The sequence below is a fragment of the Ursus arctos genome, unplaced genomic scaffold (assembly GCF_023065955.2).
Source record: "Ursus arctos isolate Adak ecotype North America unplaced genomic scaffold, UrsArc2.0 scaffold_2, whole genome shotgun sequence".
In the NCBI taxonomy this organism is placed as follows: domain Eukaryota; kingdom Metazoa; phylum Chordata; class Mammalia; order Carnivora; family Ursidae; genus Ursus; species Ursus arctos.
Window position 1 is genome coordinate 8,457,378 of NW_026622874.1, and position 23,056 is coordinate 8,480,433.

A 23,056-nucleotide genomic window follows, 5' to 3' on the forward strand; every position below is an offset into this window, starting at 1 on the left:
TAGTTCCTCAACAATGGGCCTGATGTGTGCTTCCAAGATTACTGAAGAGCTAGTATTTTGTGTTTAAATCGAAATTTAAGATTACAAGTCATTTTCTTAAAATGCACAAATTTCTATCCCCAACCCTCTCAGCTCCCCGCACGAATCAATGAACTAGTTCATGAGAGGAAAGTGCAGCTATTTTATATACTTTTTCAAATCAGTGCTCAGCTACAAGGAGATTATAGGGCGCATCCGGTCGCTCGCCTCTGCCTCGTCCCTGCGCAGACCCCTGCGTGCCCAGCTCTCAGCAGCCCTGCGGCCCCGGCCCGTGCGGAGCCTCGCGCGCCCTCCGGTCCAAGAAGCTGCTGGCCAGCGCGCGGGCGTGGTCCCTCCTGGAGGCCCTGGAGATCTTCTGGAACTCCTCGAAGGTGGCGTCTTTCTCCCGGGAGATCTGCTCCATCCTGTGCTCCCTTTTCCTGATGGCCTCCTTGATGCCCTCGATGTGGCATTTCTCCTCTTTCTCGGCTTTCAGCTTCAGGATGTGATGGTTCTTCTCCCGCAGGACACTGAGCTCATGGATGTGTTGCACCTTGTCCCCGATGTTCCTCTGGACGCCACTCCTGGCCTGCTGCACCTTCTGCTCGGCCAGCTCGGCCAGCAGCTGCTTGTGCGCGCGCGTCCGCGCCTCGGCGGTCTGCGCGCGCCGCCGAGCCTGCTGCACCTGCTCCTGCTGCTTCTGGGCCCTGTCGCTCAGCTCCCGCGGGCGCTCCTTCACCAGGCCCTGCGGCACCTCGTGGGGCCGCTGGGAGCTCTGCTCCAGGGACAGCTTCCTCAGGAGCTCCTCGGCCTTGGCCTGGCAGTCCAGCAGGACCTTCCGGGCCTGGTAGTTGACTAGGGAGCTGAGGTTGGTCTCCTGGACCTTTTTCTGGGTTTCCAGGGTGTGCAGGCTCTTCCGGTGAGAGGCCTGCTCCAGCCTCTCCTGCAGCTGCAGGCAGTCCTGCTCCCGCAGGCCCTGCACCATCCTCTCGGGCTCCTGCAAGAGCAGCTCGAGGCTCTGCCTCCGGGGTGCGGGTGCGGGTGCGGGCGCGGGCGCGGGCTCAGGCTCGGCCACTGCCCGGGCTCCCTGCGGATTCTCCGGCCGCGCCCTGCACGCACGATCCGACCTGGGAGCGGTCCTGGCTTGGCCATCCCGCCGTCGGACGCGCTGCTCCTTCTGTCGCCACTGCTCCTGGCTCTCCTGCAGAAGCAGCTTGCGCTCCCGCTCCAGGGTCAGATGCACCTTCTGGTCCGAGCGCTTCAGCTCCTCCCAGGCCGCCGCCGCCTGCTGCTGCAGCTCCCGCATCTTCTGGGCCTTCTTGAGCCGGGTCAGCACTAGGGCCACGATCTTCTGGTCCCTGGAGGACATGACCGCCTCCTCCAGCTTGCTCTTGAGGATCTGGGTGTGCGGGCTCTGAATTTCTTTGCTAGAGACTGAGGGCTGGGAGAGCTGGCTGGCTAATGACTCCAGCAGATCACTGCCGTCCCTTTTGTGGGCGCACACGCACGCCGACTGAGCCCTGAACTCCTGGGACGGCACGGAAGACTTCTCGGAGAGAGCCGAGGACTGGGACCAGTGACCTGGACCTCTGCACAGCGGCACCGCCCACTGGTCTCCGCTCTGCGCCCTCTCCATCCCGAAGGTCCCGCTCAGCGGGGTGTACGCTCCCTCGGGGTAAGGCGGGGGCGAGTCTCCCTGGGCCGGAGGGCAGTGCTGAGGCCCTCGGTGTTGTAGATGGGGCTGCCGCCGCCAGGCGGGGTTGTGCACGCTGCCTCCGGGCTGAGGCTTGGGCCCGGGCTCGCCCCAGGCGTCCTCCAGGTGCGGGCCGCGGGGCCGGGACCTCCTGGCACGGTCCGGGGCCCTCGTGGCCACGTCGGTCAGACTGCGGCTTTCCCTTGGCGAGTCGGAGCACCTGCGCCGGCGAGGCCGGGCGGTGGGCGCGCAGCGCGGGTAGGGCCAGGGCGCCACGGCCTCGCTCCCCTCGCCCGGGGTCGCGGCCCCAGAGTCCACGCACTGCTCGGTCCGCGCCCCGGGCCCCCGCAGCCACGCCCCCGACGCGCGCTTCCCGCCCGGGTCCAGGAGGGAGCGCGGGGAGAAGCGGCCCAAGCCCTCCATACTCGCGCCTGGAGTGTGAGCTTGGGTCCCGGCTCCGCGGTGCTGCGCCGCCCCCCGCCCCCCGCCCTCCGACCCCCGACCCCGGGGTCCGCGCCTGTGACGCTCTGGCCACTTCACAATGCGCCTTGGCCACTGGCCTTCAGGCAGCTGCGCGGCCGGGGTAGGGACTGCAGGAATCAGGGGGCTCCAAAGCTGCGGGTGCACTAGAAGCCACCCCCACCGCCCCCGTATTTCAGGCAGGGACTGAACTCGCGTTTGTACACCTTCAACTAGCAGGATTTTGAAAAAACCCGCGTGAAGGTGTCACTCCAGAATAGAACGCGAGGGATGGTCGACGTGCCCCGGGGAGGGGGTCGGAGGGCGGGGGGGCCTCCACGTGCGAGCGCCTCCACGATGTGTGCGTGTGCTGAGTGAGCGGCGGGGGAGGCTTCCATTCGCAGGCTTCCCCACCCTTTTGCCGTTTTAAGTTAGCAGGCTGGAGTATGTTTTGTTTACTTTTTTTTAAAACTTTAGAACAGGAAAAAGGCTCGTCTATTTTTTCCCTAGTGTAGCAATTACTGCTTTTGTCAAAATATGAATGTCGTATGCACACTTCAGAAACAGGATCCGCGAGTTGCTGCGCTGAACCCTCATCCATTGCTCTTAGTCCCTTTTATCCAGTTTTGGGAGATTATTTTTCCTTGTGGAGGCTCCTCGGGCTCCGGGGAAAAGCACTGGATATGATCCTGGAGAGGCGTCTGAACATTCTTGGCCACTCTCCACCTGTGTGGTCTCTGACCTTCTGGAAAAAGGGAATGGAGGAGGGGAGCTGTCCTGAGAGTCAGATAAAGTTATCCCCAAGGTCTTAGCACTTCAATGCCTTAGTAAATGTTATGTTGATGTCCTGCTAAGCCTCAGTTAAGAATTGTAAGGCTTAAATGAATATATGGGTTTACAGAAGTTTCTGCAGATTTCCCAGCTTAAGAAAAGAATGGAATTAGGGTAATTTTAAAAGCAGGTTCTGCCGTGTTCATCCTGTGTTGTGGGTCTTGGCCGAGTTCCTTTGTCTGGGGTACAACGGGGAAGCAGTTCTGGGCAATATTCTTCAAATATGGTCACTCCTTAAAGGAAAGGACCCAGCAGGACTCACCCTGTGAGTCACCGGCCTCTTCTTGGAGCTTTGCACCAACCTGGGCAGCCAGGCCCGGTAGGAATTGATAACATGTCCTTGAGACAAATCTGAGACCTGGCTGGGTTCACGGAGTTCCCCAAAGGTCACTTGGTCCTTGGGAGGGGTTTTCCACGATGCTGACTCTCAGGACACGCACTTGACGTTGGGGCACCCCCTCTGCCCCCCACTCCTAGATGGAGGCCCTAACACCACTTGGGGGTGAGCCTTCGCGAGGTAATCAGGGTCAGAGAATGAGGGTCGGGCCCCCCGGTGGCATTGGTGTCCGCACAGGAAGAGGAGCATGTGAGGCTGTGGCGGGGAGGTGGCTGTCTCAGCACCCCCCCCCCCCCCCCCGCGGAACGGGATGGGCTGGCGCTTTGATCTTGGCCTTCCTGGCCTCCAGAACTGGGACCAGTAACTGCTGCTTAAGCCCCAGCCTGTGGTGTTTCGGTGTAGGCACTGGTGTAGCCGCCTGAGCTGCCTGAGATGAAGTGCCTTTAGGAAAGTGATGACTGCATGTCCACCAGAGGGCTGTGGTGGCCCTGTCCTTGCGGCCACGTGGTACAGCCTTGACGGGGTAGCGGAGCCCTGTCCGGGAGCCTGTCCCGCCTGGGTGGGGGCCCATTCACACACCTGCCCCACAGCTGCTGCCTCCGACATTTCTATTGGTGCTGCTCACGTCATTGTTAGAAAAATGATTTTGTGATGGCAATTTTTACTAGGAGGTGACTTTTTTAAAAAATCAAATTCAACTTGAAATGGAATAATTTTAAGTCAGGATCTATTTAGGCAAGAAGTGAGTCATGCTGGTACCCACGTGTACTATCTCTCTGTTGGAAATTTCCCTGCCTGGAAACCTGGCTGTGGCCAGTACCAGCCACTAGCAGTCACAGCAAAGCAGTGCTGTGGGGGGCACAGCAAGGCGTCCGAGAGCCAGGAGCCCTGCCCTAGCCAGCGCTGCGACCCACAGAGTCCCTCGACTGGATGCTTCTCCCGCCGTTCTGGCTGCTTCATCCCTGCAGGAGAGCATCCGTGCATCTCAGCTCCAAACGTCACTGGAAAGAGGGAGTTCAGTCCAGTAAACACTGTGCTTCGTTCTGTAAAGCAAAGTGAGTTAATCCACGCTTACGGCGGTGTCTGGCATGTCGCTGCTGCCTTAAAAATAGAAACCACTAGAATCATCATTATTATGATGCCAAGAGCAGTAAGACCGTAGCTGTGGAGGGCTGAATGGAAAGACCCAAGTACAGAGCAGAGGCAGGCCAAGAGCCCAAGGACTCAAATTCCCAATTCAGGGCTCTTGGCCCATTGCTTCCCCCTGAGGGCTCTCGGAATTCCTGGTGGAGCCCAGGATGGCTCTCGCCTCTGTTGCTGAGTGAATAAAGGGCACAGTCTTAACCTCATCATGGCACAGGGTTAGAGGGTCATCTGGGCAGCCGGGATCCCACCGGACGGGGACGGGCAGGAGTTCACAGCAGGCAGAAGCCGCAGGAACGCCTGGCTCATCGGGGTCACGTGTGTGCTGTTGGGGGGAGGGGGTGCTGGGGGAGCGCGTGCAGGTGATGACACCAGGAGTGTGGCTGTGCCCGGCTTCCACGGGGCCTTCCACGCCCGGCCGGCGAGCCGAGCTTCCCCAACCCGCTCCAGGATCGCCGGTAGCTGCCGTGGGCCCCAGGCCGCTGGGTGGCTTTGGCAGCCCAGAGGCCTCTGTCCCTGCGCCTCTGCCCCCAGAGCAGCTCACGCTTTCCCTGCTTTATATCCTGGGGCTCTCGGTGACACCTCATTGAGGAGAATTGGGGTTCTGCTTATAGAAAGGGCTGGAAATCCACTGTGTAGACAATGGGGAGGAGTCCATAAGTGTCTTGAAACTGAAAGAAGTGATCTGAGTGGGTCTGTATTTTACAACTCAGCCTGGCAGCAGTGGGGAGGGCAAGCTGGGAGAAGGAAGGGGGATTGGAGAGGGGCCAGCGAGGAGATGGGTTCAGTAATCCAGGTGAGCAAGAAGGAAGGTGAACCCGGACAGGGGTCAGGGGAGAGGAGGGACTGGGTCAGAGGTCGAGGGACCGGGACCTGAGGGTGGATTCCTCCCGGACATGCCTGGGCAGGACTGAGTGGCAGTGACAGGCTCCGTGGAGGTGACCTTGGGAGCAGCAGTCTTGGTGGTGAGATGCAGGTGAGCCCCACAACATGGAACTGGAAGGGAATGACTGGAAGGGAAACGTTTCCTCTGAGGGCTGCCAAGGAGGCTTGGAGCACAGCACAGGAGGGCAGGCTTTGGATGAAGCCCCCGGGGAGACCACGGGCTCCTCCCTGGAGCAGATGAAAGAGATTGTATTGTGAGTGCGAAGCTGCCAGGCATTCCCTCGATACCGGGAACAATCGACCTTCTTTTTATTTGGCAGAAAAATCCTCAGTGCGGTTCACTGGTGGTCCCAGAATTTGGGCCTTCTGCCAAATAAAGATGTGGGCCTCTTTTTTTCATTTGTCAGAGTTCTGGAAAATACGCCAAACGTGCTCAGACCACACAATTCAAATTAATCTCTGAAATGGGAGTATGCTCTGCGCCCTCCTGGGAAGCTGGCTCTGGCCACGTCAAGGTCCGTCTCAGCAAAGCTCCTGGTTCTCGGAGATGGTTGGAGGTGGTTCCAACTGTCAGGTGTTCTAGAACTTACACTGGAGTCCACAAACTGACGGTGAAAGGGTAGATAAACTATCTCAACACCTTTTTTTATACCGGGTACTTGCGATGCAATTTTGAACACAAAAATGGACCAAAGAAAATATATTATAAAAGTTAATTTCACACGTTGCTTGTTTTAATGTGGCTGCTAGTAAATTTAAAATTGTCCCTGTGTGTAATATATATCATGGTATATTTCTATCGGATTGCTCTGAGATCACCTTTTCTAAGAAGATGATATTTGGGTCAAAGGTGTTTTTCTCAATGACTGGAGGGTAGGGTAAATGATGCATTTTCCAAATGCAGCTTTGGAGCAGTTTCACAGGAATTCAGCCCTTCATGCCCGCCCCACGTTTTCCTCACCTCACCCAGGAAAACAAATGCCCCAAAGTAACCGTTTCTGCAAACAGCGCAGAGCCACTCTGTACGCGTGCACGCGAGACACGGACGCGCTAACAACGCCGGACCCACCAAACAGTAACGAAGAAACAGTGTCATGTGAGCACCCAGGGCAGTACACGGAAACCTCAGGTTCACGCCGAACGAAGAATGAACATTGTAGCCTGTAAACTTCTTTCTTTAAAAAAAGAAAATCGTGGGGTAAGAGCCTGGCACTATGAAAGTCAGGTTTCCAAGGAGACCAGCACTTACCCACGATGGGAACATTCCACGTGTGAGCTTCCGTGTGGAAGGAGGTCGCCGCAGGCGGAGCGCGTGTGGGACCCGAGCAGCCGCCCCGCGGGTGGGACTGGCCTCTGCCGGGGCACAGACGGGGCGCCCCGAGGCGGCGGAGGGAGGACCGGACCCGGCGCTGCAGAATCGAGTCTGGACCAGAGGGCAGGAGAGGATTTTAGACATTCGAGGTTGAGCGGCATCCTAGGATTTTGATGTGTTTCACATTTGTCACCTTCATGCAGTTAAGAGCAGGAGATGGTAATTAGCCAATTCTTGTGAAGAAAAGGAGTCAAAATAGTACTTCCAGAGCTGACGGTGACCCAGACACACAAAATGGTACAGTTACTTATTTATGAAATCTTATTACAAAGAGTTTGTAATGCTAAACGTAGGGAGGGGTTTTTCCAGGAGAAACTTGGCGGGGGGGAAGAGCTGCACATCATAACGTTCCCGATTTGGGGTCATTCTTCATCCTCAACATTTTGTTGAGTATTTTCTGAGAAGAACGGTCTTTGTTAAAACTTAAAAAAAAGCGTGGAGTTTTTAAAGTCTGTCTTTCCCTCTCTGGTTGGTTAAAATTGAGCCTGGGGTCTTTCACTTCAAAGGAAATGTGTTCTTCAGAAAGCTCGGAGCGAGGGGGGATCGCTCTGCCATGGGGGTCTGGCCCGAGGGGTCTGCTGAGTGTGTGTGTAGGTAACACGCCGTGCACGTGAGCCCTTTGCCGGAGTCATCAGCTGGGTGGCAACCTCAGCGCCCCACAATTCCAGCCTCGGCGTCTGCACGTAGAGCTGCGGCAGGGTCTCGGCCACGCGGCTGTCTGCAGGAAGTGGACAGAGGCAGCTTGGTCTACTCTCTGCACGGCCACCGTTCGGGGCAACATCGGTAACTGTCCTCTCCACGTGGAACGGGGCTCCTTCTTCAAGTCTTGGTCCCGGGGAAGCCTTCCCTGACCTCCCCGACCAGATGGACAGCCCCCCACCCCCGAGGACTCTCGAAGCCCAGCGAAAGCACCTGCCCCTGTCCTTGGTGGTATGGGTCCACCGCAGGGCTACACGTGGGGGCTCCGTGAATATTTTTTTTTTAAAGATTTTATTTATTTATTTGACAGAGGTAGAGACAGCCAGCGAGAGAAGGAACACAAGCAGGGGGAGTGGGAGAGGAAGAAGCAGGCTCATAGCGGAGGAGCCTGATGTGGGGCTCGATCCCATAACGCCAGGATCATGCCCTGAGCCAAAGGCAGAGGCTTAATGACTGCGCCACCCAGGCGCCCTGGGCTCCGTGAATATTAACCAAGTCGTCTGCCAGGAAGTTCCCTGAGAGAGTGGACACGCTTGCTTTTGTCCCCATCACTCACTGAAGTATGTCCAGGGCCTGCCTTGGCCACACTGGTTGTGTTTCTGTGAAAAGACACACTCATTCATTCATTCAGCTGATAATCATTTATTAGCCCTGCCCTTGGCATAATCAAGATTAAGACCTAGTTCCTGCTCTCCGTCCACTTCGATATGCCCGGTGGACAGCAGCAATTGCCAGAAGAAAGGTCCTGAAACAGCGGGGACGTCCCGGGTAAAGGAAATCCCTTCTGGGTTGGAGGCATGGGGAACGGGGTGAGTTACTGCCAGTCTCCCTCTGTGGAAGGTGAGCTCTGGGGGGACTGGCGTCATTGCTTTGTTCCGTCCTGGACCCCCAGGGCCTTCAGCAGCACTCCGTCACACTAGGATGGAACACGTCTTTGCGGACCGAAGAAACAGACTGCGTGTGCAAGGGCTGCAGGGTTAGGTCATAGCCGAGCTGAATGAGTGCTGGGCGGATGTCGGGTCAGTGACCCCACGGGACAGGAAGCACTCCTTCCTGACGGCCGCGTTCGTGCCACGCTGACAGTGGCTTTAAAGGGAAGAGTCTTACAGAAACCAGGAGACCAGGCGGTGATAGATGAGATGAAATAAAAGAGTCAGGAAAATAGCATTTTTAATATAATTAACCACTGGAAGTCTTTCTGAAGGCACGGCTTACCCTACCTGGTCCGCGAGAGAGAGAGAGAGAGAGAGAGAGAGAGAGGGAAGATTCGATGGCAGGGCGCGACATCGAGAAACCACCTCATGAGCTGTGCAGTATTTGATGTAATCCAAGAACCCGGTGTTGCTATCCAGAGGTCAAAGTTCAACCTCACTGCAAATGTATCCAATTCGGAATCAAACAGAAAGGCGAAATGCCCAGAGGACATTTCTGCCGCTGCTGCCCACCCCTGACCCCACCCCTGTGATCTAAATTTAACACGGAAATGATGTTCTTCGTATCGGGTATTTATGCCGGGCTCCCAAGTGGCAGCAGTCTTTGTGTGTTGAGATGACTCGGGGCTTGTTTGGGTGAGAATCCCACGGGACGCAGAACTCATTGCTGGGGAAAGAACCAAAAGCAAGAGAGCGTGATGGGCCTCACCCTGAAGGAGGCTGTGCGTGAGCAGGAGAACCAGAAATGAGGAAGGGGGTGGGGAGGGGGAGAAAAGCAAAGAAACATGTGAGTTCACATTAATTCACAGCCTTTCTGCAGAGCCTGCTCATTGCCCACTGACACCTGAGCTTTCCTTCTCTTCCAGAAACTTGTCCCCGGGGCTGCCTCTCCCAGGTCCCTATGCATCTGTGTGGGACCCCGTGACTCGTTGGCCAGTGGAATGTGAGCACAATAGATGGGGGCCACTTGTAAGCATGGCCCACACGCCTCACCCTCCTTCCTATGGGCTGATGTAAAAATGTTTTTTTTTTTTTTAAAGATTTTATTTATTTATTCGACAGAGAGAGACAGCCAGCGAGAGAGGGAACACAAGCAGGAGGAGTGGGAGAGGAAGAAGCAGGCTCATAGCGGAGGAGCCCGATGTGGGACTCGATCCCGTAATGCCGGGATCACGCCCTGAGCCGAAGGCAGACGCTTAACCGCTGTGCCACCCAGGCGCCCCTGATGTAAAAATGTTTTGATCGCGCTCTCTTGACCCAGTTTTGGGACGCTGCCCTTCTCGAGCAGTGGATTCAATCCACACCCCTAACTGCTTCCCTCGCTGGGCACCCACACTCTGGGGCGCTATGCACTGGCTCTCATTGGACCAGGTGTAACCCCTAGGTCCCAGAGCCTCAAAAATTATTCAGATGAACTGATCCATGGGAGCCCATGGGATCCAGCTAACTGCGTCCCACCTGCCAGACATTAGCTGCAGGCTGGAACTCCTGCTTGTTGGGACTCTGCCCCTGGGGACAACCCCCCGTGTGGCCCTGCCTGACAACCTTCTCTCGTCTGGAGCTCAAAGTAGCAGAGAATTCCGCCCTTCGTTGACCTGAGCGTCACTTGTGTTGGGTCCTGCCACCGTCGAGTCTTATAAGGCAGCTGAAGACCAGAGGCTCCGGAAAGTCATGAGCTGCAGACAGCGAAGTGGCTTTGTGCCTGTGCCCCTGAGTGACCGCATGGAGCAGCCCGACTTCAGCTCCTCAGTCCCTGTGCTGCACATTCCCGCCCCAGGCTGGCCGGGAGAGAGTGAGCCGCTTCTGTGGCACTGGACCCGTCTTCTCTCAGCTCGTCCGTTAGGGAGACATCAATTAGATGGAGACCTAACTCCCGCCTCGGGTCTGCAGGGCTCCCCCGAGTGCCTTCCCCTGAACCAGGCTGTTCCCAATTTCCCACCATCACAGGATATCTGCCGTGGACGTGTCTGGAACACTTACCAGGTACGGGACATGCCTCAGTTGCTTCCCAGGTGTGATCCTCTTCATTTACCTCCCGGGGCTCCTTCCAGGAGGGACAGTGAGCGTGCAGCCGAGGCTCGGTCTGCCCCCCTCCGAGGTGCACGCAAGCTTCAAGGGTGCCCAGGCTATGTTGCCGTTCCCTGTGTTCAGACGCGCAGACAAGAAAATGACTGTCAGGAAGGAAAAAGATTGTCACACTCATGGTTCCCTAGAAACAGGAGGCACGAAAGTCTTGAGGGGCACACAGGGAAGCCCCAGGTGGCCGGGAGGCAGGGGAAGCCGGGGGCGGGGACTGAGTGTGGGAGCCAGTGGTGGTGGGATGTGTGGGCTCTGGTTTACTACGTCCAGGACTCGGCTGGCCCCGGGAGGGGCTGTGTCTCCAGGGTCAGCAAGCACCCTGTGTCCATGCAGCAGAACACAGAAAACAAAGACATGGTTAATACGTAGCAACTTACACCCCTTCCCTTTTCCCTGCGTTGTCACCGAACACCCGGTATCGTCACGCTTGTATTTGTAGTCCACGTGACAGGTGAAACTGTCTGCTGTCGTCACTGGCGTGCTCCGATGGATTAATGATGCTGCGTGCTTTTCACGTATCTGCGGGCCAGCAGGGAACAGTCCCTTCCTGGCTCCCCCTCCACAGACCCCAGTCACAAGCCGCATTCCCCCACATGCCTCGCTAAGCCTCCTCCCTGCAGCTCTGTGCTTCTCAAAGTTTTCCGGGTGCTTCCCAACCTGGTTTCTCCATTCTGCCCTTGGTCTCTGGCCCCACCCTCCCTCCTGGTCTTTGCAGGGGCTGTTCTCTGTGCCTGGGACCCTCCCTGCACCTCCTCTGCCCTTCCTCCTCCCCGCACCCACACACACTTATATGACATCCTGGGTCGGGTTGTCTCCAGGGTCCTATGTGACTTCCAGTCTTACATCTGTCCCATGACACTAAGTGCAGATTTATTTCTCAGCTCTTCCCGCAGACTCGTTGAAGACAGAGACTGTCTCCTCCCCTCCGGTAACCTCCATTCCTAGCACGGTGACTGGAACGTGTCGGTACCCAATAGGACACACTGCATGGCAGCAGAGTGAGCGAGAGGTGACTGGGCACACTCATCCTGTTCCCCACCCTGGGCTGTAGCTCTTCTCCACTCGGAGGGCGCATCAGATGCTTTGAAAATTCTAGATCTGTGTTCAGGCGTGGCATCCGTGCAAAGCTAGGCTAATGTTCTAGCATGCTCTGAGCTCTTAACAGTAACTAAGTAATTCAGAAAGACCAGTCCTGATTACTCTGTTCCCAGCTTTGTGCTCAGCCATTGGTGGACCAAACAGGTGAGCACTGTTCTTGCCTGAGGACTTGAGATCTAGTCAGAGGCATGGGCAGGCCTTGGTCACAGTCTGTGCCACGCGCAGTCGTGGGGGGATGGATGGAAGATGGGTGTTGGGAAACTGGCGGTCTGTCTCATGTTCTGTGTGGGAAGTGCTTGGTGGAGGTGAGAGCCCCGGGGCTCTGAGAGGATGCAGGAAGGAGGCAGAAGGGACCGCAGGGCACAGAGTGGTGGCGTCGCCCCAATGCTGGACATCAGCTCTTGCAGCCCCTTCCTATTCAAGATCCCTGGTCACAGACCTCCCATGGCTTCTCTTCCCACTCTGAGTAGAAGCTGGATCATCGCCAAGGCCTCTGAGGTCCCCTCGGCCAGGCGACTTCTCGACCTCAGGCCCCTGGGCTCCCCATCACCCACCTGATCCAGCCCCCCAATGTCCCTCCTGTTTCCTGCCTGGAAATTCTTTCCCCTCAGAAAACTGTATGGCTCACTCCTTTACCTCCTCTAGGGCTTTCCTTGAAAGCCCCCCACCCCCGTGAGGGCTCCCCCGTTTACTTTATTTAAAAAATCCCACCTCTTGCCTTGCACAGAACATGGGATGGACTGGAAGCTCCCCCCTGACCACTCCAGGCTTCTTCTTCTTCTTTCTGGTCATCCACTAAAGACGACATTCCCAGCTCCCCTTGTAACCAGGTACAGCTGCGTGACCAGGTTCCCGCGAGTGATTTCGGTAACTTCTCCTCACTCACCTGAAAGGAAATGTTTGCCTTAGGTTTCCCTTCTTGACCATTTTCCCTCAGTCTGGACCCTGGATGTGCCAGTGACCTGGCTTCAACTATATGTGAGAAGATGTTATCTTAGGGGAGGGCAGAGCCACAATGCAGAAGGCATGCGGGTCCCTGAGTGACTCTTTGGAGCAGAGACGCTGAGAGGAGTAACGTCCTAAGTTGCCGTGAACGGGATCGCTCTGTTTCCACGACTTAGCCTGGACTTGACCTTCGCCTCTCCTCCACGCATTCCCTGGTTTATTATTTATATTTATTATGTATCTATCGTATTATATATTTATTGTTCTGCCTAGCATCTAAGAGACCCAGTGCTTTCCTTCGTCGGCTCAGCATGTCTTCCTGCACTGGAATGTAAGTTCTCGAAGGGCAGAGATGTTTTGTGTCTGTGTTCACTCTCACATCCCCAGCGCCTAGTACAGTGCCCCGTTCACAGCTGGTGCTCAAGTAATACATCCTGAATGAAATACTGTTGGCCACTGGAAGTGAAAGCCTAGTTTTTTCCTCCAAAAAGAAGTAAGTTTTGAAAAATACTCATGGGTGGGCAGGGAGAGGCTGGGGGATGGAAGGGAAAAGTGAGGGAAAACAGCAAAGAACTTTGTAGGTGGAGGAAAGGGCTGGAACCCGAGGGGGGCCTCTGATCACCCCAGAAAAGCCCGTGGAGCTCTCCTGGTTTCCGAGGAGACCCCAAGGCTTTGTGTGAACACTTCTGCGCACTGACATTGGTTTTGGAGATGACATTCTGTATGAGAGCAGAAGGGAGATTGAAGAAGTGGTTTTCCCACTTAGCAGTGAGTCAGTGATGCTCTTGCCTGCGCCCCATCCACCCTATTCTCTTCCTCTTCCGGAGAAGAGTACATATTATAATATATTCAGGATAATTCATTTGGTAGAACCCTTGAAGTGGAAGAGAGGAGCATGGGGTTTACTGGAGGCCTTCACTGGCTCGGTGCTCCTGAATCAATGGATTAATCTCCCTCCCCTTCATCATCCCCATTTGTAGGATTTCTCATTTTTGTTGTGAGATGTTATGTGTTGAATTGTGTCCCCTCAAAATTGATATGTTGAAGCCCTAGCCCCCGGTACCTCAGAATGTGATTACATTTGGAGAGAGGACCTTGAAAGAGGTAATCATGTTTAAATGGGGTTGGTAGAATGGTGTTTTTATAAGAGGACGTGGAGGGGGACACACCAGGGTGCACACACAGAGACCACTGGAGGACACAGGAAGAAGGTGGCCGTCCTCACGCTGGGGAGAGAGGCCTCAGAAGAAACCACACCAGCCAACACCTTGATCGTGAGCATTCAGCCTCCAAAACTGAGAAAACAGACCTGTCTTGTGCACGCCCCCCCCCCAGGGGTATGTGGTTAGGGCTCCCTCAGCGGACGAACACAGGAGGTACCGCAGAAACCCCGCAAACTGGTGTGTTGTGGCAGCCACCCTAATGTTTGTCTTCTTAAGTTGCATGAATAGAAGAAAATTATTCAAAATAACTTGTCAGTCTCATCATGTGCTGGTCAGAAACAAGCTTTGCCGGGGAGGCTTTTCTAAGAGTTGTTGGCAGATAGAAGGCTTCCTCAAGAAGTATTCCAAGAGGTCGAATGACCGCTCATTAGAAATGTCAGGGGACTCCAGCCTAGATCCCGTGTTTGGACCAGAAAAACGTGCGGGTTCCTTTCAATCCTGATAGTCTCTGTACAAATGGATTGCACTTTGGTTGGAGAACAGAGTTCAGTAGTACATAGATTCATCTCTTACTACTGTAAAAACATGTGCACGGTCAAATATTTTTCAGCTTTGTTGATTTGATGGCTAGTAGAAAAGCTTTAGAAAATTTACTGAGAAAAAAATGAAATAAGTATTCAAACAGCAGAGGTCGGTTATAAGACCTCGGAAATGTGGGAGGGGGCCCAGCTCAGATGCCAACCCCCCCAAAGTAGCAGCGTTAGTAGGAATGAACTTGTGCCAGTCAAAATCTCAAACCTACTACGTGCAAAGCTGCCATCTCCATTTGACAAAGCATAAACAAATAAATACAAACACTGAGCTTGACTTACCTACTAAAAGTTAACCTATCCTGAAAGAATTTAAGATTACTCCCAGTAAAAGACACAGTAAACTATAATTTCAGAACGACCATCAGCGCGTGAGATTTTGAGACAGCCGATTGAAGCAAGGGATGATTCGGTGGTGGTATCAGAAACAAGGTTTTCAGTGCACAGACTGCTGCGGAATGATGGGGTGCCACTGGTTGTCAAGTGCCGTCTGCCAGCACCACCTCTTTAGTCCACCCCTCAACTAGAGAGAGGCCAGCTTCTGGCGGGGCACCTGGGGCGACGGGGGGTCGAGAATGCGATGGGGGGAAGTGCGCCGCACCGCGGGAGTCCCCTCAGGACTGGGAGCAAACACCCCGACTTCCTTGGGTTGCGACCCACCCCTCCAGAGGCCTCCCTTCTGGGGGTAACCAGCCTTCCGCAGCTGCACGGACCGCCCCCCACCCCCAGTTTCCCCGCGGCACAGCGACCCCAGCGCAGACGGCGCAGACGCCACGAGGGGCCGAGGGGCCGGGGCGTCTCCAAGGCGCGGGCCTCGGACCTGCGCCCCCGTGGATCCCGAAGGACAAACGCCGGGGTGCGCGGGGAGGGGGAAGAGTCTCGGTCGCCACGCGGGCCCCAGGGGACACGCGGAGCCCTGGCGGGGATCGAGGATGGACGTGTCGCAGGTCCCTCCGCGGGGGTGGGAGGCCGCCCGGCCGCGCACGCGGGTCCCGGTTCCCGGGCGGGACTTAGTCCTGCGGCGCGCAGGCCGCGGGGCTGACAGGTGCAGGCGCGCGGGCTTCCCATTGGTCGCGGAGCCGCGGAGGCCCCGCCCCCTCGCGCGCCCGCTCCGGCGGCAGGGCTCGTAACCGTGCGCGCCCCCGCCCGCCGCGCGCTCCCGCTCCTGTCCGCGCCGCCGCGCTCGCGAGCTCAGGTGGCGGGCGCGCGGCCGGGCCGGCGTCCCCACCCCCCGCGCCCGAGCGCCCCGGGAGCCGGAGGGGGGGGCGCGGGCGGGGGGCGGGCGCGGGCGCCGCCGAGGCTTCCGTCTGGCTCGCGCGGCGGCGGCGGCTGCGGCAGAGGTCGCGCACAGATGCGGGTCGGAGCGGCGAGGGGAGGCGGCGGAGGCGGGAAGGAGGTTGCCCGAGGAGCCCCGCAGGTAAGCGCGGGAGCTCGCGGGCCGGGGAGGGGCCGCGGCGCCGGGACCCCTGCGACCCCGGGGCAGGACCCGGGGCGAGGGGGTCGCGCGGGGACCCGCTGCCGCGCCGCCAGGTGCCCGAGAGTGACACGTATAGGCCCGGGGAAAAGTGCTGGTCCAGCAGGAGACGCGGGGAGGCTGCGGACTTGGCGGCCGCGGTCCCCGCGCGACCCCGGCCCGGCCGCCCCTCCCCCGCCGTCCGCCCGCGCGGCGCCCCGCGGCGCTGCCTCCCGCTGCGCGCGCCGGGGGAGGGGTGGGAGGCGGAGGGTGATGCTGGTGGGGGTCGGGGGTTCCCTCAGGGACGGGGGGCGGAGGAGGGGCGGTCCCGCGGCCCGGGCACCGCCGCGTCCACTCTCGGTTGCAGGCGCCTGCGAGCCGGATGCGGTGCGTGGACGAAAGATGCATCATGGAATGAACCCGAGCCCGGGAGACGGATTTCTGGAGCAGCAGCAGCAGCAGCCGCCGCCGCCGCCGCCGCAGCCGCCGCCCCCCCGCAGGCTGCTGGCCGCCGTCCTCTGGATCCAGCTGGCGCTGTGCTTCGGCCCCGCACAGCTCACGGGCGGTGAGTGACCACAGGGCCCGCGCCGCGGGGGAGGTCGCCGGTCTGAGACCACTCTCCGCAGGGACCCCCGGAGTTCCCCCAGATGCCTGCGTGCGGTGCGCCCCGGGCGCACACACAGCCGCATCGTGGCTGGAGCTGCCCACGGGCCGCTCACCCTGGCTCCTCCGAAGGGGGCACTATGAGCCGGCCTATTATTCTCACTTGGGCCACCGGAGAGCCAGAGGGGGAGAGGGCGTTTCTGTGGTCGGCGCGTGTTTGTGGGCCTTTGCCGCGTGTCGGTGCCCTCCGCGGACAGAGGCCAGGTGTCAGACAGGGGCCAGGGCAAGTTGCCAACCCCCTACCCCCTCGTGAGTGTGAAAGGTCTGAGCACCCGGCCAGGCTGGCGCGGAGGGACGGGTCTGTCCGGAAGTTAACTTTGTCTTTCCTCGGGAGGCGGGTGTTCCCGCACAGCTGCGTGTGGGGGAGGGGCGCAGAGGGGTCCCCGCAGGGGTGCTTCTGGAGGATGGCTTTGCCTCTCCATGTCTGATTTACAGGGGAATACAGTCAAGTGCGTGTGTGTGAAGGGGAAGCTGGCTGAAATAAAATTCATAGCCTTGGTCCGCATCGGTGGCTGACTCTACCTGTGCTGGGTTCTGGGAGAGGGCGCTCTGTGGGCCGCGGTGGAGGAGGACGGATGGAGTCCCGGGCTGCATTTGGGAGCTCATCGCTGTCGGTTCCGATTTCTGGGAAAGCTTGCTCATGTGGACCTGCGAAAGGGCAGACTCATGTTTTGGAGTTGAACTACTGTTCATACATAAATAAATGATAATTGGTGGAAAAGCAGGTATCGATTGCTATAAATAAACCATTTCCTGCTTAAAATATTGCTGTTTCAGAGCATGAAGGTGAAGAAGGAGGGACATGAGGGGAAAACTAGTAACCGTGGGGGAGGGAAAGCAGAGCAATCCAGAACTCGGGCATTGTGCAGAGATCCGAATGTCTGGAGCATAAGGGAGCTTTCTGGGTGTGCAGGTGTCAGAATTAGTGAGTGGATACTTGCTTCGCCTTAGGGGCCCGGTTTTGGCTTTGTTTGGTTTTCTAACAAGGGGTGACTTTTTGGGTGCTCTTAGTTCTGTAGTAACGTCTCTGAGGCGGGTGTCCTTCTCACAGAGGACGTGGTCAAATGGGAGGCCAGGCCAGCCGCTGTGTGGCCTGTGGGGCTCTGGTTGGATGCTCCCGAGTTAGCTCTGCTTCTCGGGTGGGTGGGCAGGTGGGCAGGTGGGCAGGAGAGCATGAGTGGGGCTGGGCCTCTCCCTTCCTTCTTTGCTCCCCCCTCCCCCGTTCTAGCTTTGACTCCTCCAACCAGCTCCATACCATCCTTCCATCTCCTCGGTCCATTTCTCCCGTGTAGGTGATGGATCGTTGGGGTTCTCTTGCCCACTGTTCCTGGACGCGTGAGTTCTCAAACGGGGCTGTGCTCCTGGTTCTGCTGTTCATGTTCACAGAGATTCTCCTGAAGGATCTCAGAGCTCAGTGCATGGCCCGGCCCCCTCGGGCTCACGTTAGCCCCTTACCCCTCTCTCCAGAGAGAGAAGACGGCAAGTAGCAGCATCCAGGCCTTGAAGGAGAAGCAGGGAGGAAGGGTTGCCTGTGAGCCGTGGGTTCAGCGCTGTTCGTTCTCAGGCGCTCACGCGCTGCAGAAAGGCTAGCACCACCTCTGTTTCACGCTGAACTCCTTCAGGCTGCGAGGGTGATTTCTGGGAGAGGATTTATCATTTCACGATTCCCCTGTGGATAGACCGCTTGGGTGGAGAGGGTGGTGGGGGGTTCCAGGGAGTACGCTATACAGAGACTTCTTTCTAAGGGTAGAAACTCACGTCGTGGCTCCAGGATGGTAATGAAAGCAAATCCCCTAATTCGAGACCTGGGCTTCTAGGACCCGGGTGTGCGTACCATCACCTGAGATCTTACTGAAAGGCCGGTTCTCGTTCAGTTGGTCTGGGGTGAGGGGTGGAAGAGTCCACATTTCCAGCAAGCTCCCAGGTGATGTGTGGATAATGGTTCAAGCACCATGCTGATAAGTGGTGCTTTGGACTGAGGTGTCCTTAAACATGTTGTTTCTGACCCCAGAATCGCTCCCAGTTACCAAATGCAAGGGCCCAGGGGGGAGCAGAGGCCGCATAATCTTCCCGTGATTCACAGAGCTGAAAACCAGCCCTCCCAGAGTGCTTTCCTTTTATTTTTTATTTTTATTTTTTTAAAGATTTTATTTATTTATTTGACAGAGATAGGGACAGCCAGCGAGAGAGGGAACACAAGCAGGGGAGCGGGAGAGGAAGAAGCAGGCTCATAGCGGAGGAGCCTGATGTGGGGCTCGATCCCAGAACGCCGGGATCACGCCCTGAGCCGAAGGCAGATGCTTAACCGCTGTGCCACCCAGGCGCCCCCTTTATTTTTTATTCACAAAAAAGGTGCATGCTTAATAGATACTGTTTTAAATTGTGGATTTTCATTTTTGATTGCTTTCACCAGGAAAAGAAAGAGCACAATAGTAAGATATTATAGTCTGAGCTAGGAGAAAAAAGTATGTGTCCAATGCGTGTATTACAGAGAAAGTCCAAATTAGAAAGGGAGAAACTGAGAAGACGATCAGATGAAGGGGGAAAGAAATCTGTCAAAAAGGAGACGCTTTGTCCTAGAACGGCAGACTCACTTCAATTCTCCGAGTTCTAGGAGAGAATCTGGGAGCCTGAGTTGGCTCGAGGTGACTTTTGGGTGGCTCTTTCCAGGTTGTCTTTTGTAAGTTAGGGAAAATGGCCCTCATCTGGGGCCACTAAGACCAAATACCCTTAGAGGACTGACACCAAGTTTGCGGGGAGACACAGGACCCGCTGTCCCCAGAGTCTGCGGGGAGCGTGGTTTTAGCTGCTTCTCTCTCTCCAGAGACCCGCTGGGTGTTTACCTGCAGGGAAGAGGGCTCAGAATTTGCTCTGTAAGTCGGTCCCCGAAGCCGGATTCATGAGCACATCCCTGCGTTGTCAGGAATGCAGGCCGGGGCTCTGCGACTCCATAGCTTTGGGGCCTTGGACTTTGGAAGCCTAGCGTCGCCGTCGGTAAACCGGGGTTGGTGCTGCCTTATTTCAGGGCTTGGTGTGTGGACGGAAACCGTGTAGTCACGCAGTAAGTGCAGGTGGACAGCACCGGAATCTTCCAGGCCTTCGCTTTATTCATTCAGGAAATATTGAGTGCCCGTCCATACCCTGTGTTAAGCGCTGTTGTGTACAATGTTCTTTTACCTAGAACAACCCTTTCTTCCTCTCTCTTTTTTTGCCCAGTGAACAAGTTTCACTTCAAAACAACTTCAAGTGCCAGAATCTCTTTCGTACTTCCCTGGTCACTGGGCCGTCCCCTCACCTGGGCTCTCAGTGTGCTAAGTATAACCCTCCCTCATCGAGCCGTCTCACCCACTGGACTGTAAGCCCACTGAAGGCAGGAACCCGGAATTTATTCATCTCTTGTCTCAGGCGCTCAGCACAATACGTGACACACGGGAGATGCCTGGCCGATGTTGACTGACAGCAGAAGGGAGTCCTAAATTACTGCCATACTGTTTAGAAAATAATGACCGTGGGTGGTCACAAAAATGCCAGTTCCGTGGCTACTGAGGCCACTTCCATTTGGAGGTGGTCTAGGAGGTTGGAGGAGAAATCAGGAAAGGCTCCAGAGCAGAGGTGGCCCTTAGGCTGAGGTCTGAGGGAGGGATGGTTGGAGCGCTGCAAGGGGAGAGACACTTTGTGCAAAAGTGTGGGGGTGGTCATGTGCTTGCCTGTTCAGGGAGAGCAGGGCTGATCTAGAACAGCAGACCCGTGGGGAGCCAGGAGGGTGGGAACAGCACACCCGTGGGGAGCCAGGAGGGTGAGAATGATCTAGAACAGCACACCCACGGGGAGCCAGGAGGGTGGGAATGATCGAGAACAGCAGACCCGCTGGGAGCCAGGAGGGTCAAGCTGATCTAGAACAGCACACCCGTGGGGAACCAGGAGGGTGAGAATGATCTAGAACAGCACACCCACGGGGAGCCAGGAGGGTGGGAATGATCGAGAACAGCAGACCCGCTGGGAGCCAGGAGAACAGGGCTGATCTGGAACAGCAGACCTGTGGGGAGCCAGGAGGGTGGGAACAGCACACCCGTGGGGAGCCAGGAGGGTGGGAATGATCGAGAACAGCAGACCCGCTGGGAGCCAGGAGGGTGGGAACAGCACACCCGTGGGGAGCCAGGAGGGTGGGAACAGCACACCCACGGGGAGCCAGGAGGGTGGGAATGATCGAGAACAGCAGACCCGCTGGGAGCCAGGAGAACAGGGCTGATCTGGAACAGCAGACCTGTGGGGAGCCAGGAGGGTGGGAATGATCGAGAACAGCAGACCCGCTGGGAGCCAGGAGGGTCAAGCTGATCTAGAACAGCACACCCGTGGGGAACCAGGAGGGTGGGAATGTTCTAGAACAGCAGACCCCACAGGGAGCCAGGAGGGTCAAGCTGATCTAGAACAGCATACCCGTGTGGAGCCAGGAGAGCAGGGCCGAGCTAGAGCACCAGACCCGCTGGGAGCCAGGACAGTAAGGAGGACTAGTAGGTTGGAACCCTATCATAAGGATCATTGGAAGCTGGTGAGGATTCTGAACCTCGCACTGCAGGCCATGAGCACTTGCTGAGGGGTTTATGGTAGGTGTGTGATACCATCCGAGCTGTGCTTGGTTTCCTTTTTCTGCTTGTGAATCTCTGACCTGGGACCCCCCACTCAGCTGCCCTCTCTGTGTGTCAGAGCCCTCAGTGTGGGGGAGTGAGGCTCCGTGAGGTGTTGTGGCCATGGCATTGGGCTGTGTGCCTGCAGCGGGGGACACATGCTTTGACTGGCTCACTGATTCCGAGATGCCAGTCTCTCGTTGGGAGTTTCATCGAGAAGGTTTTCTTACCTGGTAGAGTGGGAGCTTTTCGTGCAACCCGATGTCTTAAAGTCACGGTTTTCAAACTGCGCTTAACCTGTAAGTTGAAAGTCCCAACTTCTCAAGCTACAAAGTATGCGTATTCAGCCACCTTAATACATGTGAGCAGCATGGAAACTCTTTCGATTTATCCACGAGGTGGAATCTGAGAGCTTTCGGAGACACGAGAAGGATTTCGTACAGCAGGCAGCAAATCTCTCCTCTCGGAGGCCTGAGCGGTGAGGTGGGGGGCGGCCGTGGTTCTCTAATTCCTGCGGGTAATGAAGAGTGTAGGTGAAGATCTCTCGCCAGTAAATATTGATTGGATATGCGAAGAAAAGCACCCACAGTCTCTGTTCCTGGCACCGGAAGTGTATTTCAGAAGCTTCCAAAAGGCCAGCTGACTTGCCCTTACCCGGGAAGCTCTTCTGCAGCACGAGGGGCCGTGTTCTTCACGGAGCTGCCCGGTCAAGTTCAGTCCCTGCCGCTAAACAGCTACGTGGCTTTGGGCAGGTGCGCACCTTCTCCTTGGCTCAGTCCTTCCCACATCGCTGACACTCTTTGATTCTGTGATTACAGGAATTTGATGGGTTCCGACCTCTCCGTAAAGCTGATCTCTGTCTCGCATCTATGCCCTGGTCTTTGTGAGTGCCTGTCGTATGCCCTGGGGATACACAGCCAGGGGATGCAGTCCTGCTCCCCGGGAAACCGACAAGGAAGGGCTGCTTTCTTCTCAGAAGCCCAGATGCAAAAGGCTTGCATAAAATTATTTTTTTCATGTATGTTTTTAATTCATTGTAAAACTTAGCATTATTTATTGTCGGGGATGAGAAAGGTGATTTTCTCAGGCTATTTTTCTCTATTCTTGTCTTACTTTGCAAGTCCGTTCGGTGTTTGACTATTGGAATAACCACGCATAGCAATGGTACACCTAAATACATCGCTGCGATCCTCGTCTCTGAATTCAGGGAAAAAAGAGGCAGAAAAATAACTTTTCTAATTTGTTTTCGGTCACATTTCACCCAAACCGACCGCAGCATTTAGGGACAGATACACCAGATACATAATCTCATATATCCGATACGCCATTTTATCGATTTACTGTTCCATTCTCATAATTGCAAGCTGTTCACCTGTTGCCAACCATGGACGCCTGGAAACAGGTGGGGCAGGGTTTTGGACCGGCCACCACCTGAGTGATGGGCAGTGGCCGTGCTACCGGCTGCGAACGCGAAGAGCGTTTGCTCCGAGTCAGGGCTGTGCTCAGCGTTACACGTAGTAACTCACTGGGTCCCCACGGCCCCTGGCTGACCCTTATCTTCCAGAGAAGGACACAAAGGCACAGAAGATCCAGCAGCTCGCTCAGGGTCGCCCAGCTGGTGAGTGAGGCCCCACGACCCAGATTATCTGTTTCACTACGAGCTTTTCCTGTAGGTGTGGAAATCCCTATTGCTAGGTGCATTTTTTTTTCTTTTTTTTATTGTATTTCAAGGCGAGCCACAGTTTTTAAGCCACAGTCACCAAGCATTTAGGGACTTTGGCCCTCCCCACCCTGATATTAAAAGAATCCTTATCTTTTAACCGAAAAGGGGAAAACATACAAGCAAACGAACCGCACGGAAACCCACAACCCAAGACAAAGTGAAGGCCCGAGTGCCCGAGCCTTGAGCTCTGAAGGCAGGAGGAGAAGCAGCCAGAAACCCGTGAGGCCCCTGGGATGCTCTGCAGCCGAGGAGTGAGGAGGTGGGCAGAGGGGCACGTGTTCCGTCCGGCTCAGCCGTGCTGAGGGGCACAGGGTGGGCACACGGAGTTCGGGACTCTGCAGGCGGCTG

At 56.4% G+C, this 23,056-nt stretch overlaps 2 protein-coding genes across 3 annotated transcripts in view; one reads left to right on the forward strand and one right to left on the reverse strand.

The window, feature by feature from the left end:
- Positions 1–286: 286 nt before the first annotated feature.
- On the reverse strand, positions 287–2,134 carry CCDC185 (coiled-coil domain containing 185). The gene has a single exon (XM_026509025.1). It carries the CDS (start codon positions 2,132–2,134, stop codon positions 287–289), a length of 1,848 nt encoding a protein of 615 aa, XP_026364810.1.
- A 13,446-nt stretch (positions 2,135–15,580) lies between these two features.
- The window catches only part of SUSD4 (sushi domain containing 4), a 92,059-nt gene continuing 84,583 nt past the window's right edge, over positions 15,581–23,056 (forward strand). For both annotated transcript variants that reach the window (XM_048225213.2, XM_057315462.1), the window contains exons 1-2: positions 15,581–15,661; positions 16,065–16,262. In XM_048225213.2, coding sequence (XP_048081170.1) covers positions 16,100–16,262 — 163 coding nt within the window. In that variant the 5' untranslated portion in view covers positions 15,581–15,661; positions 16,065–16,099. The remainder of the gene's footprint in view (positions 15,662–16,064; positions 16,263–23,056) is intronic.